Below are 17,604 nucleotides of genomic sequence, written 5' to 3'. Positions count from 1 at the left end.
GGTCAGGTGTCAGATCTCTCAGGGGGAGAGCTTTTGATGGTAGTGATCATACCTCCCTGACCTATACTATAGTCATGGAGAGGGATAGGAGCAAATGGTATGGGAAAGTATTGAATTGAGGGAGGGGAATCACAGTGCTATTAGGCAGGAACTGTGCAGCAGAAATTGGGAACCAGAGCTACAGATCAAAGGATGGGATAGCTGGTGAACAGGCACATATGGCGTGCAGAGAATTTATGAGGAAGGATAGACAGCTGATAGGGCAAAGTTGCAGACAGTGTGATTGTTGCTGTGTTTTTACTTTACTGCAAGAAGTGTCAGGAATAAGCGTGATGAACTAAGATGATGGATCAGTTAGAGAACAGATAATCTCAGAGAAATGCACGACCGAAATGTGGAGGTGCTTTAGGGAGCACTTGGTGTGAGTGTTGGGCAGGTTTGTCCCACTGAGGTGAGGAAGGGATGGTCGGGTGAAGGGACCGTGAATGACAAGAGATGTGGAACATCCAGTCAAGAGGAAGAAGGAAGCTTACTTAAGATTGAGGGAAGAAGGATCAACAGGGCTCTAGAGGGTTACAAGATAGCCAGGAACAAACTAAAGAATGAACATAGGAGAGCAAGAAGGGGACATGAAACAGTCTTGATGGGTAGGAATAAGGAAAATCCTAAGGCATTCTACACTTATGTGAGGAACAACAGGATGGCCAGAGTGAGGGTAGGGCTGATCAGCGATGGTAGAGGGAACTTGTGCCTGGAGTCGGAGGAGGTAGGGGAGGCCCTTAATGAATACTTTTCTTCAATATTCACTTTTGAGAAGGGCATTGTCGTTTGTGAGGACAGCATGAAACAGGCTGATACGCTCGAATAGGTTGATGTTAAGAAGGAGGATGTTCTGGAAATTTTGAAAAACATGAGGATAAATAAATTTCCTGGGCCAGATAGGATATACCCAAGGTTACTACAGGAAGCGATGGAAGAGATTGCTATGCCTTTGGCAATGATCTTTGCATTCAGAGGGTGGCAAATGTTATTCCCTTGTTCAAGAAAGGGAAAAGGAATAACCCTGGGAATGACAAACCAGTTAGTCTTACGTCTGTGGTGGGCAAATTATTGGAGAGGAGCTTTAGATACAGGACATATGATTACCTGGAAAATCATAGTTTGATTAGACATAGTCAGCATGGCTTTGTGAGGGGCAGGTTATGCCTTCAAGCCTTATTGAATTCTTTGAGGATGTGACAAATCACATTGATGAAGGTAGAACATTGGATGTGGTGTATGTAGATTTCATACACCAGTTGATAAGGTTCCCCATGGTATGCTCATTCAGAAAGTAAGGAGACATGGGATGCAGGGAAATCTGGCTACCTGGATACAGATTTGGCTGACCGAAAGAAGACAGAGGGTGGTAGTAGATGGAAAGTATTTAGCCTGTAGCTTGGTGACCAGTAGTGTTCTGCAGGGATCTGTTCTGGGACCTCTGCTCTTTGTGAATTTTATAATTGACCTGGATGAGGAAGTGGACGGGTGGGTTAGTACGTTTGCCAATGACACAAAGATTGGTGGAGTGTTGGATCGAGTGGAGGGCTGTTGTAGGTTGCAACGGGTCATTGACAGAATGTAGAGCTGATCTGAGAAGTGGCAGATGGATTTCAACCAGGAAAAGTGTGAAGTGATTCATTTTGCAAGGTTGAATTTGAACGCAAATTGCCGTGTTAGAAGCAGGAGTCTTGGCTGTGTGGAGGAACAGAGTGATCTTGGGGGTCCACATCCATAAATCCCTCAAAGTTGCCACCCAAGTTGATAGGGTTGTTAATAAGGCATATGGTGTATTGGCTTTCATTAGTGGGGGATTGAGTTTAAGAGCTGTGAGGTAAAGCTGCGATAAATTCCTGGTTAGACCACACTTAGAATGTTGTGTTCAGTTCTGGTCACCTCATTATAGGAAGGATTTGGAATCTTTAGAAAGGGAGCAGAGGATATTTACCAGGATGCTGCCTGGATTGGAAGGCGTGTCTTATGAGGAAAGGTTGAGGGAGCTAGGGCTTTTCTCTTTGGAGCGAAAAAGGATGAGAGGTGTGATTTGGAAGAGGTTTACAAGATGATGAGGTATAGATAGAGTGGATAGTCAGAGACTTTTTCCCAGGGTAGAAATGGCTATCAGGAGGGGACATACTTTTAAGGTGATTGGAGGAAGGTTTTAGGTGAGATGTCAGAGAGTGGTGGGTATGTGGAATGCACTGCCAGCAGTGGGAGTAGAGTCAGATACATTAGGGACATTTAAGCGACTCTTGGATAGGCACATGGATGATAGTAAAATGTAGGGTATGTAGCTTCGTTTGATCTTAGAGGAGGATATAATGTCGGCACAACATTGGGGACCGAAGAGCCTGACCTGTGCTATACTGTTCTATGTTAACTATTCTGCCCGATAGGGAGCTGGGTTCATTTCAGCTTTGTCCTGAATGTATGAAGGAGCTGGGATCAGAATTTCCAGCTAGAAATGCAGAGCTCAGTGTTAATGGAAAGGAAAATCCCGACAGTGGGTGCCACTCTCGGGAATATCCAGACCAATGTGCTGTAAACTGTGGAGTCCTGGCAGCACTCCCTGCAGCTTTCTTGTTTTTGAATGGCATGTTGCCAAGACAACCTGTTCGGGTGATTTCCTGGATAAAGCAAATTTTGAAGCCTCCTCGAAAATTGCTATAGCACAACAGGAGGCCATTCGGCCATGGCACTGGCCTTCCTACTGTACATTTTACTGTCTTTGCCTCAGTTGCCATCCTCATCCAGCCCTGCACACTCGAACCTTTCCGGACACTATCTCAATTTCCTTTCAAAAGCCTTGGTCGAACCTGCCCACACCACACTCTCAGACACTGTGACCTCGACCCTAACCACTTGCTGCATGGAAAGTGTCTTCTTATCATTTTTGTTTCTTTTGCCAACTGCTTTCAATCGGTGCTGTTTAGTTCTTGATCTATCCCTGGGTGAGGAACGTCCGTTCTATGGGGACATTGGAGAAGTTGGAACTGGTTTCCTTGGTGAACAGAAACTTGAGAAGAGATTTGATTGAAATGTTCAAAATAATCGTGTTTGTACAGAATGGATGGGACAAAACTGTTCCTGTTCCCAATGTGGGATCAAGATGCAGAGAACCCAGATAGCAAGTATTCTGTGAAAGAAATGATGGCGACATGAGGTGGTCAGGATCTGGAAAGCATTGCCCGAGTGTGGGGTTGGGACAGGGCCAACCAAGTCCTTCAATAAGAAATTACATCATGATGTGAAATTAGCAGAGCAACGGGAGAAAGGCACTGGCTGAATTGATTATTAGATTAGATTATATTACAGTGTGGAAACAGGCCCTTCGGCCCAACAAGTCCACACCGACCCGCCGAAGCGAAACCCACCCATTCCCCTACATTTACCCCTTACCTAACACTACGGGCAATTTAGTCTGGCCAATTCACCTGACCCTGCACATCTTTGGACTGTGGGAGGAAACCGGAGCACCCGGAGAAAACCCACGCAGACACGGGGAGAACGTGCAAACTCCACACAGTCAGTCGCCTGAGTCGGGAATTGAACCCGAGTCTCTGGCGCTGTGAGGCAGCAGTGCTAACCAATGTGCCACCGTGCCACCCACGAATCTTCAGAGATTCAGAACAGATACATTGGCCGAGTCACCACCTCCTGTGTTTTACTCAATGATTCCATTATATAATTCCGAGCGCCCATTGTGCCATCTGGGAATGTGATGATAGAGTATTAATCCAGAAACTCAGCTAAAGTTCTGGGGATGTGAGTTTGAATCTTGGCACAGCACATGGTGAAATTTGAATTCAATTTTTAAAATCTGGAATTATGAATCACCTGATGATTATGAAACTGTTGTTGATTGTCAAAAGAAACCAATCTGGTTTACTAATGTCCTTCAGGGAGAGAATTCTGCTGTTTGTACCTGGTCTGGCCTACCTGTGACTCCAGAGTGACAGCAATGAGATGGCCCTCTGAACTGCAATCAGATCAAGGCCAGCCAGTGATGCTCACATCCCACTGGTGAATTTAAAGAGTATGGGCTGCGACCTCCTACCCCTTTGCAATCTGTTGAGGTTTCGTATCCTTCCTGTCCCTACAGGGCATGTTGGAAGTATTTGTTTTACTTGTTGCCTTGTAAGAGGCCCTTTTGGTATGGAAACCAGTCTGGGTTCTGCTGCTGTGAGCTGCAGTGAGAACAATGTGAATCAAGGGTATCGTGCTTTTGCCCGAAACATCGATATTCCTGCTCTTCGGATGCTGCCTGACCTGCTGCGCTTTTCCAGCACCATACTATTGACTCTAATCTCCAGCATCTGCAGTACTCACTTTCGCCAAGTGAGAGCAATGTGTCTCACAGAGATGTTGAGCTGCCCAGGAGTTGGAGCAGAGCTGTTCAGAACAATCCCCCCCCGGCTCCCTTTCTCTGAGTCTCGCTGTGCTCTGGCTGCTTTCAGTCTGTTTGCTCAGCACTGTCACTGAACAACAACAGTTTAATGTACACACTCTCAGCCCAGCTGACTGGCTCAGTCTGGTTGTAAACTGATGCTGGGATCACAGTGTATCGTCATCCAAGCTGTCAATCATCCATGATTTGGAGATGCTGGTGTTGGACTGGGGTGTACAAAGTTAAACATCACACAACACCAGGTTATAGTCCAAAAGGTCTAGTGTGCCTCCAATTAAACCTGTTAGACTAACCTGGTGTTGTGTCAATCATCCATCAAGGCTGAGGTTCCACGTTGTGCAACAGGAAGGGGAACTTTTCACAGCTCTGTGAGCAGCAGCAATGCTTTTCGATCACCTCACCAAACAACTGAGCAAACCAACGCAGGGTCCCTGGGGATGGATGGTGAAAAAGTTCTTAGAGGGGAAGGGTAAATTGGTGGAAGTGAATGCTGTCAAACTGTGTGACATTCAGCCTGAGAGTGTGGTGCTGGAACTGGGCTTTGGACCAGGGCTCGGTCTGCAGGAAGCTGCTAAACGCCTTACGCTGCCGAAGGGCAAGCTCTATGGGCTGGATTACTCTGAATACATGTACCGTGTAGCGAGCAGGAGGTTGCAGCCTGATATTCAGACCGGGAAGGTGACATTGTTTCACGGCAGTATGGAACATATCCCTCTGGAAGACAACGTGGTGGACAGAGTATTTCACTGCAACTGTTACTACTACTGGCCTGATCTGCAATCTGGATGCAGAGAGATTTGCCGAGTTATGAAACCAGGTAGAGTGTTGTGCTGGTAAAAACAATGACTGCAGATGCTGGAAACCAGATTCTGGATCAGTGTGCTGGAAGAGCACAGCAGTTCAGGCAGCATCCAAAGAGCTTCGAAATTGACGTTTCGGGCAAAAGGGCTTTCGAAGCTCTTTGGATGCTGCCTGAACTCCTGTACTCTTCCAGCACCACTAATTCAGAGAGTGTTGTGCTGGTCAATTCTGAAAAATCCTATACCTCAAGGGAAATGGTGCAGTCAGGATGGAATGGTGGGGTCACATATCAACTAATCTCCCTTGATTGACATGTCACTGATTAGCCTGGTAGTCAAACGCAGATTTACTTAAAGTTAGAGAGACTACAATAGCTAAACGACGTATGTGAGTTTTCTTCTGGAACTATGAGGGACTGATGCATTAATGGACACTCTCCTGTAACCTCTCCTTACCCCATCCATATAACTCCCTCACCATCCTGACCAGCAGCCACAGATTCTCTGGTCGAGGAAAAGCATTTTTAAAAATAGAAGCCACGCCCAATAATTATGCAATCAGTCAATAATTACAACAATATAGTCAAGTGGGCGGCACGGTAGCACTGTGGTTAGCACTGCTGCCTCCCAGCGCCTGAGACCCGGGTTCAATTCCCGCCTCAGGTGACTGGCTGTGTGGAGTTTGCACGTTCTCTCCATGTCTGCGTGGGTTTCCTCTGGGTGCTCCGGTTTCCTCCCACAGTCCAAAGATGTGTAGGTCAGGTGAACTGGCCATGCTAAATTGCCCATAGTGTTAGGAAAGGGGTAAATGTGTGTGTGGGTTGCGCTTCAGCGGGTCGGTGTGGACTTGTTGGGCCGAAGGGCCTGTTTCCACACTGTAATGTAATCTAATCAATAGTACAATATAAGAGGAGGAGCTCAGCCCATTGTTACAATTCACTGGGGTACGGCTCTGGAAATCAGACCCCACGATTCCTGGAGTCATTCGCTGCATTGGAAAGGTTTTCTCATGTCATTTTTGCTTCTTTTGCCAATTACAAACCATCAGTGCCTTCTCGTTCTCGATATTTTCGCAAATGGGAACATTTTCTCCCTATTTACTCTGACCACATCCATTGTGATTTCCAGTACTTTGATTGAATCTGCTCTCTTCAAGAAAGTCAGTCCTGACTTCTCTGCTTGATCTTCATAACTTCTTGATTGCAGCAAGTGGACATGTGCAACGAGAAGTGGGTGTCATTACCAAGAATTGTTTACAGTCTGTCTGACTGAGGAGCTTTTAGTTACGGGGTGACAATCTGCTAAGAAGCTCAATGGTCTGTATTTTGGGAGGACTGGGGGGTTAATTGGTAATCTCTTGCCCAGAGATCTTCCATTGTCTGGATACAGATTGCCAGAAGCTGATCCATAACCATCATTGAGCAGCTTCAAAGCTGCGGGCTGAAACACCATACTCGACTGACTGAACCTCTCAGATTTCTGGACCAGTAGCAATTCCTTGAAAGCTGCTACTTGACTTTGCTATGGATTGTTCATGCATTCTGAGGTGTCAATGTGCAGTGAACCCAGTGCAATGAGGTGGTAGGGAGGGGCAATAGGTAGAGGCCAATACTCCTTTCCTTAATTATCCACAATATCCTGTTCATCACAACCCTGATTCTTCCAGAGTTAGATAATCCAGACAGTAGGCAGGATATTTGGTACCCACCATGATGGGATGAGGGCTGTAGCTACAAATTGCCCTACTGGCTGACATGCGGACCTGAGGCTCCTTCCTGCCTCAAGGCCATTCTTTCACATGTGGGTAGCTCATTAACAGTAGCCAATTCAAGGAAGCTGCTTTCCAGCAGGAAACTGCCCTCTCCCAGAGGCTTCCCCCTACTCCCTGAGTCACCGGAGCAGGCATGAGCAAACTTGAAGGAGTACCCCCCAGCTTCCCTTCATTGCTGGCCTGTTTGCTGTATCTTTTTTTTCATTAAGACTTTGACACATTCATAGAAAGGGATCTCCATATTGAAGCCCTCTGTCTTTTGTTATCTTCCCTTACAATCAGCTGTTCTTCCAATGCTGGAAGCCTTCTAATTGGTCTTCCACATTTGTTTTGATGGTCAAGGAATAAGTGTCTGAGCTCGATAAGAAGAAGTCCCCTCGAAAATCCCAGCTCGTGACTGTTTCCACTTCCCACTTAACTTCTGTTCCCTCACCTCAGAGGACAGTAGGCCACTATATCTGCTTCCAAATCCCCACCATCTTGACTCCAGTGGTGTGATTACTTCTTCACTAGAAGATCTTGACATTGAGATTCCTTCTTTACATACCTTCCAAGAATTCAGAAAGCTGAGTATTTATCTGTTATTTGACAGGGGGGCTGATGGTCACCACCTTGACCCTGGAAGCTCTGAAGAAAGTCGTTGCTGCTGGATTGTTGAAGGATACAAAATGGCCACCTGAGCCATACATGGCTGCGCTCCGTGACACGGGATTTATCGATGTGTACATGGACCACAAACAAGACAAGGGGAAACTCTTTCAGGCTATCTTTGCAAAAGTAAATAAGCCTGAGTGTGCTGCAGACACTAACACCTGACCAGCTTGTTAATTTGTTGAAGGTGTTGGCCCCCTGTGTTCTCTGTCTATGCCATGATATTTAGATTGATTTTAATCTAAAAAGTGAGATAACGGAGTTTTACATGAATTCATGCAGGTTTTGAGCTCAGAGTTCTACATGATTGCATGCAGACACAGACAGACAAAGACCCACATGCACACATATATTTTGTGGGGTGAATTTGTACTTGCAGGGTTACATTGTACTTTGCTCAAAAACTGCATGCATTCATGTAAAACTCCATTATCTCACTTTTTACATTAGAATCAATCTAAACATCAGGTCATAGACAGAGAACACAGGGGGCCAACACCACTCTCCACCTCTTCCTCCGCTACATTGATGACTACAATGGCACCACCTCGTGCTCCCACGAGGAAGTTGAGCAATTCATCAACTTCACCAACACATTCCACCCTGACCTTAAATTTACCTGGACCATCTCTGACACCTCCCTCCCCTTCCTGGACCTCTCCATCTCCATTAATGACGACCAACTTGACACTGACATTTTTTACAAACTCACTGACTCCCACAGCTACCTGGATTACACCTCTTCCCACCCTACCTTTTGCAAAAATGCCATCCCGTATTCCCAATTCCTCCGCCTCCGCCGTATCTGCTCCCAGGAGGAACAGTTCCACCACAGAACACACCAGATGGCCTCCTTCTTTAGAGGCCGCAATTTCACTTCCCACGTGGTTAAAGATGCCCTCCAAAGCATCTCGTCCACATCCCGCACCTCCGCCCTCAGACCCCACCCCTCCGACCGCAACAAGGACAGAACGCCCCTGGTGCTCACCTTCCACCCTACCAACCTTTGCATAAACCAAATCATCCGCTGACAATTCCCCAACCTCCAAAAAGACCCCACCACCAGGGATATATTTCCCTCCCACCTTCTGCAAAGACCGTTCCTCCGTGACTACCTAGTCAGGTCCACGCCCCCCTACAACCCACCCTCCCATCCTGGCACCTTCCCCTGCCACCACAGGAATTGCAAAACCTGCACCCACACCTCCTCCCTCACCTCCATCCAAGGCCTTAATGGAGCCTTCCACATCCATCAAAGTTTTACCTGCACATCCACTAATACCGTTTATTGTATCCGTTGCTCCCGATGCGGTCTCCTCTACATTGAGGAGACTGGACGCCTCCTAGCAGAGCGCTTTAGGGAACATCTCCGGGACACCTGCACCAATCAACCACACAGCCCCGTGGCCCAACATTTCAACTCCCCCTCCCACTCTGCCGAGGACATGGAGGTCCTGGGCCTCCTTCACCGCCGCTCCCTCACCACCAGACGCCTGGAGGAAGAACGCCTCACTTTCCGCCTCGGAACACTTCAACCCCCGGGCATCAATGTGGACTTCAACAGTTTCCTCGTTTCCCCTTCCCCCACCTCACCCTAGTTCCAAACTTCCAGCTCAGCACTCTCCCCATGACTTGCCCTACCTGCCTATCTTCTTTTCCACCTATCCACTCCACCCTCCCCTGCCCCCCCCTGACCTATCACCTTCATCCCCTCCCCCACTCACCTATTGTACTCTGTGCTACTTTCTCCCCACCCCCACCCTCCTCTAGCTTATCTCTCCACGCTTCAGGCTCTCTGCCTTTATTCCTGATGAAGGGCTTTTGCCCGAAACGTCGATTTTACTGCTGCTCGGATGCTGCCTGAACTGCTGTGCTCTTACAGCACCACTAATCCAGAACCTTCAACACATTGTCTAGCTATCACCATTGTTAACAGCTAACCCGAGAATGCAACTTTTTCAATAAAAGGTTTTGTGATTTACACATGAAAGATGTGAAACTATCACGGTATTCTAACAGATGAAAGGCTTAACAGACAATCAATTTTTCAATGTATAATTTCAGTTACATCACACTGTAAATTTTTGCTATAAATTCTGTGTTAGGATTGAGCCCTCCACTACCACCGGATGAAGGAGCGTCGCTCCGAATGCTAGTGTGCTTCCAATTAAACCTGTTGGACTATAACCTGGTGTTGTGTGATTTTTAACTTTGTACATCCCAGTCCAACACCGGCATCTCCAAATCATGACAAGAATACAAGACAAACCCTAACACTGTACAAAGCAACACCAAAAAAAGGCAAAAAACCCCCCAAAAACCCCCCAAAATACAGAACAGCTATGCTCAACACAAAGTTCCCAAACAAAGGAACAGGAGCATTGTATATATACCTGTGTTAGCTCAGGAGACCCCCTCCAGGGTCCAGGGCTTGACAAATCTAACCATCCTGGTTAAACAAACACCCTAGTTAAGATAACTGACAAATCTATATCCAAATAACTCAAGTAGGGCTGCCACTCCCCTACTTTTAGTAGTAAAGGATGAAAAGAATACCCTGTCATAACCCTCCTGTTGTTATTTCAGGTATTCCCCATCATCAAGATGGGTTTCCTGCAACAAAGCGATATCAACCCTTTCCCTCTTAAGGTTCGAAAGCACCTTTTTCCTTTTAACAGGCGATTGACTTTCCTTAATGTTCCAGGTGCACCATTTAATAAGACACGTAGCCATATCCCCTTTCAGACACCCTTCAACCCCTCAGAGGGAGAACCCTGCTTACAAAGCGCCGAGCAGAAGTAAATAAAGACTCACAGAGTCAAAGAACTATATATACAAAAACTACTCTATCATAAATATAAACAACTATTACTACCAAAAAACTACAAAGAAAATCAACTATAAAACTTTGAATAGAAGACTCTTCCCCCTGCCCATAGGGGGCACTCATCCTACCCATCCCCTCCTTCCCAGCTCCTTCAAACCCAGACTGTGCCCCAGCCTTAGGCCAGAAAAAAACAAGGAGATGATCCTTAAATCAACTGGAAATCAAAGTGAGGATGTGCACTCCACCCATCCCCGGCTTCATATCACCCTGACTTGTGACTAAAAGAGAAACAGAACAAAAAAGAAAAAGGGGAGAGACAACAAAGAACATCCACAAAATTTCCCATCAGAAAATCCGGTTATTAAAAAAAAGGAACAATTATTCCAAGGTCTTTCCCCCCTTTCCAACAAGGAAAGTATTAGGGAGAAAGAAAGGAATAAAAAAAAGGAAAGGAAAGCATGGGGAAAGATAGAAAAGAGAACAAACATTAAACCGTATTCTTCAGGCCAATCCGTCTACAAAATGTTTAGCTTTATTCGCTGAGTCAAATGTTTAAACTGAGTCCTCGTGGCTGAAACGGAGCACTGCGGGGTATCTCATGGAGTACTGGATGCCCAGGTTCCTCAGCATCTTTTTAACTTCATTGAAGGACTTCCTCTTTCGAATTACAGCTGCAGAGAAATCCTGGAAAACATGATTTTTGACCCTTTGTACAGCAGTGCCTTACGGATCTTTTCCCAGGGATCTGGAAGCTTCTATGACTTTTTGCTTGTCCTTATATGAGTGGAAGTGCACTAGGACCGAGTGGGGGTGCTGCACTGGCCCTGACCTGTGCACTGTAACCCGATAAACCCTTTCAATCTGAAGCCTGCGGGACTCGATGTGAAGGCCCAAAAACTTCGGCAGCCAGCTTTCAAAGAAGCTGACTGGCTGCTCTCCTTCCTCACCTTCAGGGAGCCCGACAATTCGGAGATTTATCCTCCAACCTCGATTTTCAAGGTCGTCGATATGTTCTTGCAAGGTCCGCATCTCTCGCTCCAGCACCTGGATCTGACTGGATGAGGACTCCATCGCAGCTTCCAAGGTCTTTGTTTGACCCTCCACCTCCTCCAGCCTCTCCCCGAGGCCCTGGATCTCCTGCTCATGCTTCTGCAGCATGGATGTGATAGGTTGGATCTGGGCACGAATCTCCCCACGGATCTCCTCAATCGCAGCCCCAACTTTCAAGGTAAATCTCTCCATCGCCGCAGCCAATTCCCGTGAGTCTGTCAGGTCCCCGGGTGGGTTCAGGAGAGGCTGCTGTGTCTGGTGTGGTAGGTGCTGCAGGGGAGTGTCCTCCCTGCTGCTGTTTGCTTGCTCCTTTTCCCTTAGGCATCCTTCCCACTCCCAAATATTAACAAATATATGTTCTCTAAGGTTTTAAACTAATAATCCCTCCACATAAGTTGGCCAGGGATGGCAAAATACACCAGTATGCCTTGGCTGTTAGGCAGAGCTGTCCACAGCAGTTGTACAGAATTGCCGCCATCTTGCCGAGGCCCCTCTTGTCATATTTAAAGATAAATTGGAAAGCGCCCCTTCAGTTTTATACCGATCAGAAATGGAGAATGATTTTACTATGCTGCCCCTTTTGGAAATGATATATTGTAGGTAAAACATTTTAGAAAGGACAGCAAATAAAAATGGGAAGGTAGGGTTGCCATACTTACTGTAAGAACAGCAAGAGAAAACATGCAACATCCATATCGCATCATAGCGATGTACAAAGTGGAAACAGACCCTTTGGTCCAACTCATCCATGCTGACCAAATATCCGTACCTAATCTAGTCTCATTTGTCAGCATGTGGCCCATATTCCTCTAAACCCTTCTTATTCATATACCCATCCAGATGCCGTTTAAATGTTGTAATTGTACCAGCCTCCACCATTTCCTCGTTTCATATATGCATCACCCTCTGCATGAAGATGTTACCCCTTAGGTTCCTTTCAAATCTTTCCCCTCTCACCCTAAACCTATGCCCTCTAGTTTTGGAGTTCACACCCTAGGGAAAAGACCTTGGCTACTCACCGATCCATGTCCCTCATGATTTTATAAACTTCTTTAAGTTCAACCCTCAGCCTCCGACACTCCAGGGAAAATAGCCCCAGCCTATTCTGCCTCTTCCTATAGCTCAAGCCACCCAACCCTGCCAACATCCTTATAAGTCTTTTCTGAACCCTTTCAAGTTTCGCAACATCTTGACGGGTTGCACCTGAACCAGAAGGGCACCAATATCCTGGGAGGTAGGTTTGCTAGCACTCTTCGGTGGGGTTTAAACTAATTTGGCAGGGGGATGGGATCCGGACTTGTAGTCCAGCAAGTGGGCTAGCTGTTTGTCAGGATGTCCAAGAATGTAGGGAGGCTGTGGAGAAGGTAACACTGACAGGGAATACTTGCGGACACAGAGATGGGTTCAAGTGTGTATACATCAACGCAAGGAGTATCAGAAATAAGGTGGGTGAACTTAAGGCGTGGATCGGTACTTGGGACTATGATGTTGTGGCCATCACGGAAACGTGGATAGAAGAGGGACAGTAATGGTTGTTGGAGGTTCCTGGTTACAGATGTTTCAGTAAGATTAGAGGGGGTGGTAAAAAAGGAGGGGGGGGGGGGGTGGCGTTGCTAATTAGAAATGGTATAACGGCTGCAGAAAGGCAGTTTGAGGGGGACCTGCCTTTGGAGGTAGTATGGGCTGAAGTCAGAAATGGGAAAGGAACAGTCACCTTGTTGGGTGTTTACTATAGGGCCCCCAATAGCAGCAGAGATGTGGAGAAACAGATTGGAAAACAGATTTTGGAAAGGTGCAGAAGCCACAGGGTAGTAGTCATGGGCGATTTCAACTTCCCAAATATTGATTGGAAGCTCTTTAGATCAAGTAGATTGGATGGGCGGTGTTTGTGCAGTGTGTCCAGGAAGCTTTTCTAGCTCAGTATGTAGGGGAGGCCATATTGGATTTGGTACTTGGTAACGAACCGGGACAAGTGATGACCTTGTTAGTGGGTGAACATTTTGGTGATGGTGACCACAATTCTGTGACTTTCACCTTGGTTATGGAGAGAAATAGGTGCGTGCAACAGGGTAGGTTTTACAATTGGGTGAAGGGTAAATACGATGCTGTAAGACAGGATCTAAGGAGCATAAGTTGGGAGCATAGGCTGTCAGGGAAGGATGTCGTGGAAATGTGGAACTTTTTCAAGGAACAGATACGATGTGTCCTTGATATGTATGTACCTGTCAGGCAGGAAAGAGATGGTCGTGTGAGGGAACCTTGGTTGACGAGGGAGGTTGAATGTCTTGTAAGGAGGAATAAGGAGGCTTACATAAGGTTGAGGAAACAAGGTTCAGACAGAGCGTTGGAGGGATACAGGATAGCCAGAAGGGAGCTGAAGAAATGGGATTAGGAGAGCTAAGAGAGGGCATGAAAAATCTTTGGCGGGTAGGATCAAGGATAACCCCAAGGCATTTTATGCATATGTGAGAAACATGAGAATGACGAGAACGAGGGTTAGTCCGATCAAGGACAGTAGTGGGAGACTGTGTATTGAGTCAGAAGAGATAGGAGAGGTCTTGAATGAGTACTTTTCTTCAGCATTTACAAGTGAGAGGGATCGTATTGTTGAAGAGGAGAGTGTGAAACGGACTGGTAAGCTAGAAGAGATACTTGTTAGGAAGGAAGATGTGTTGGGCATTTTGAAAAACTTGAGGATAGACAAGTCCCCCGGGCCTGACGGGATATATCCTAGGATTATGTGGGAAGCAAGAGAGGAAATTGCAGAGCCGTTGGCAATGATCTTTTCGTCTTCACTGTCAATGGGGGTGGTACCAGGGGACTGGAGAGTGGCAAATGTTGTGCCCCTGTTCAAAAAAGGGAATAGGGATAACCCCGGGAATTACAGGCCAGTTAGTCTTACTTCGGTGGTAGGCAAAGTAATGGAAAGGGTACTGACGGATAGGATTTATGAGTATCTGGAAAGACACTGCTTGATTAGGGACAGCCAGCACGGATTTGTGAGGGGTAGGTCTTGCCTTACAAGTCTTATTGAATTCTTTGAGGAGATGACCAAGCATGTGGATGAGGGTAGAGCAGTGGATGTAGTGTACATGGAATTTAGTAAGGCATTTGATAAGGTTCCCCATGGTAGGCTTATGCAGAAAGTCAGGAGGCATGGGATAGAGGGAAATTTGGCCAGTTGGATAGAGAACTGGCTAATCGGTCGAAGTCAGAGAGTGGTGGTAGATGGTAAATATTCAGCCTGGAGCCCAGTTACAAGTGGAGTTCTGCAGGGATCAGTTCTGGGTCCTCTGCTGTTTGTAATTTTTATTAATGACTTGGAAGAGGGAGTCGAAGGGTGGGGTCAGTAAATTTGGAAATGATACGAAGATTGGTGGAATTGTGGGTAGTGAGGAGGGCTGTTGTCGGCTGCAAAGGGACTTAGGTATGATGCAGAGCTGGGCTGAGGAGTGGCAGATGGAGTTCAACCCTGTCAAGTGTGAGGTTATCCATTTTGGAAGGACAAATAAGAATGCAGAATACAGGGTTAACGGTCTGGTTCTTAGTAAGGTGGAGGAGCAGAGGGATCTTGGGGTCTATGTTCATAGATCTTTAAAAGTTGCCACTCAAGTGGATAGAGCTTGTAAGAAGGCCTATGGTGTATTAGCATTCATTAGCAGAGGGATTGAATTCAAGAGTCGTGAAGTGATGTTGCAGCTGTACAGGACCTTGGTAAGGCCACATTTGGAGTATTGTGTGCAGTTCTGGTCGCCTCACTTTAGGAAAGATGTGGAAGCTTTGGAGAGGGTGCAGAGAAGATTTACCAGGATGTTGCCTGGAATGGAGAATAAGTCATACGAGGATAGGTTGAGAGTGCTAGGCCTTTTCTCATTGGAACGGCGAAGGATGAGGGGTGACTTGATAGAGGTATATAAGATGATCAGAGGAATAGATAGAGTAGACAGTCAGAAACCTTTTCCCCGGGTACAACAGAGTGTTACAAGGGGACATAAATTTAAGGTGAAGGGTGGAAGGTATGGGGGGATGTCAGGGGTAGGTTCTTTACCCAGAGAGTGGTGGGGGCATGGAATGCGCTGCCTGTGGGAGTGGCAGAGTCAGAATCATTGGTGACCTTTAAGCGGCAATTGGATAGGTACATGGATGGGTGCTTAAGCTAGGACAACTGTCCGGCACAACATCATGGGCCGAAGGGCCTGTTCTGTGCTATGTTGTTCTATGTTCTATCTTTTTTTATATAGCAGGGAAACCAGAATTGAACACAGTATTCCAAAAGTAGCTTAACCAAATGTCCTGTACAGCCACAACATGACCTCTCAACTCCTACAATCAATGCAATGACTAATAAAGGAAATCATACCTAACACTGCCTTCACTCCCTGTCTACCTGCAGCTCTACTTTCAAGGAATTATGAACCTGCACTCCAAGATCACTTTGTTCAGCGGGTCCATTATTGCTTTTCCAAAATGCAACACCTCAGATTTATCTAAATTAAACTCCATCAGCCACTTCTCTGTTCATCTGATCAAGGTTCCATTTGTATCATCAATAGCCACAAGTCAGGTGCCGGATGACTGGAGGTTGGTTAATGTGGTGCCACTGTTTAAGAAAGGTGGCAAGGAAAAGCCAGGGAACTAAAGGTCAGTGAGCCTGACATCAGTGGTGGGCAAGTTGTTGGAGGGGATCCTGAGGGACATGTATTTGGAAAGACAGTGACTGATTTGGAATTGTCAGCATTTCCCAGCATTGTGAGGGAAATAGTGTCTCACTAACTTAATTGAGGTTTTAGAAGAAATAATGAAGAGGATTCTTGATGGCAGAGTGGTGGACATGACTTATATGGACTTCAGCAAGGCATTTGTCAAGAGCCCACATGGTAGACAGGTTATTAAGGTTAGCTCACATAGAATACGGGGAGAACTAGCCATTTGGGTACAGAACTGGTTCAAAAGTATGAGACGGAGCATGATGGTAGAGGGTTACTTTTGAGATTGGAGACCTGTGACCAGTGGTGAGCAACCAGGTTCGGTGCTGGGTCCACTGCTTTTTCTCATCTATATATATATGGATAGAGATAAAACGTAATAAAAGATCAATCACTCTGTTAAATATAATCCACAGACTGGCCAGTACTGAAAGAGAGTCAAAGAATGGAAGTGTGTAGGTAAATAAAGGAACGGAATTGGAAAGAGAATCATTGGCGATTTTAACTATCTTGATAGTAATTGGACAGAAATGATGCCTAAATGGTAATAAAATGGAATTCCTACAATGCATACTGAATTTTGTTCGAGACCAATGGGTAACAATAAAAAGCAAAACGAGTTTTCTTTTAATCTAGTAATCCTCTCTAATTGTTTGAGGAGAAAGTGAGGTCTGCAGATGCTGGAGATCAGAGCTGGAAATGTGTTGCTGGAAAAGCGCAGCAGGTCAGGCAGCATCCAGGGAACAGGAGATTGTTTGCCCACCACTGACCTAAGACTGACTGACTGGTAATTCCTAGGATTATTCCGATTGAACAAGGGAATAACATTTGCCCACCTCCAATCATCTGGCATTACTCCAGTGGACAGTGAGGAAGCAAAGATCATTACCAAAGGTGCAGCAATCTCTTCCCTTGTTTCCTGTAGTAACCTTGGACATAGGCCGTCTGGCCCATGGATTTATCTGTCCTTATGTTTTTCAAAATTTTCAGCACAACTTCCTTCTTAACATCAACCTGTTCAAGCATATCAGCCTGTTTCACGTTGTCCTCACTAATGACAACGTCCCTCTCAGTAGTGAATACTGAAGCAAAGTATTCATTAAGGACCTCCCCTACCTCCTCCAACTCCAGGCACAAGTTCCGTCCACTATCCCTGATCAGCCCTACCCTCACTCTGGCCATCCTCTTGCTCCTCACATAAGTGTAGAATGCCTTAGGGTTTTCCTTAATCCTACCCACCAAGGCTTTTTCATGCCTCCTTCTCGCTCTCCTAAATCTATTTTTCAGTTCCTTGCTGATGACCTTGTAACCCTCGAGAGCCCTGCTTGATCCTTGCCTCCTCAACCTTAAGT

At 46.2% G+C, this 17,604-nt stretch overlaps 1 protein-coding gene across 1 annotated transcript; it reads left to right on the top strand.

The window, feature by feature from the left end:
* The first annotated feature begins 4,744 nt into the window (after nucleotides 1-4,744).
* LOC148145167 (uncharacterized) lies at nucleotides 4,745-9,856 on the top strand. The gene is made up of 2 exons (XM_087973813.1): nucleotides 4,745-5,264; nucleotides 7,611-9,856. The coding sequence occupies exons 1-2, from the start codon at nucleotides 4,829-4,831 to the stop codon at nucleotides 7,832-7,834; spliced, it is 660 nt and encodes a 219-aa protein (XP_087829939.1). The 5' UTR covers nucleotides 4,745-4,828; the 3' UTR covers nucleotides 7,835-9,856.
* Nucleotides 9,857-17,604: the final 7,748 nt, after the last annotated feature.

This window comes from Chiloscyllium plagiosum, unplaced genomic scaffold (assembly GCF_037043375.1).
Source record: "Chiloscyllium plagiosum isolate Xiang-an unplaced genomic scaffold, Cpla_swu_hap1 HiC_scaffold_26, whole genome shotgun sequence".
In the NCBI taxonomy this organism is placed as follows: domain Eukaryota; kingdom Metazoa; phylum Chordata; class Chondrichthyes; order Orectolobiformes; family Hemiscylliidae; genus Chiloscyllium; species Chiloscyllium plagiosum.
This window is presented reverse-complemented; position numbering and strand designations above follow the sequence as displayed.

Excerpts from the sequence above, each read along its gene's own strand:
- LOC148145167 (XM_087973813.1), top strand. The coding sequence starts at position 4,829 with ATGCTTTTCGATCACCTCACCAAACAACTGAGCAAACCAACGCAGGGT. Across the intron at positions 5,265-7,610 it reads TTGCCGAGTTATGAAACCAG|GGGGGCTGATGGTCACCACC; the intron begins GTAGAGTGTTGT and ends GTTATTTGACAG.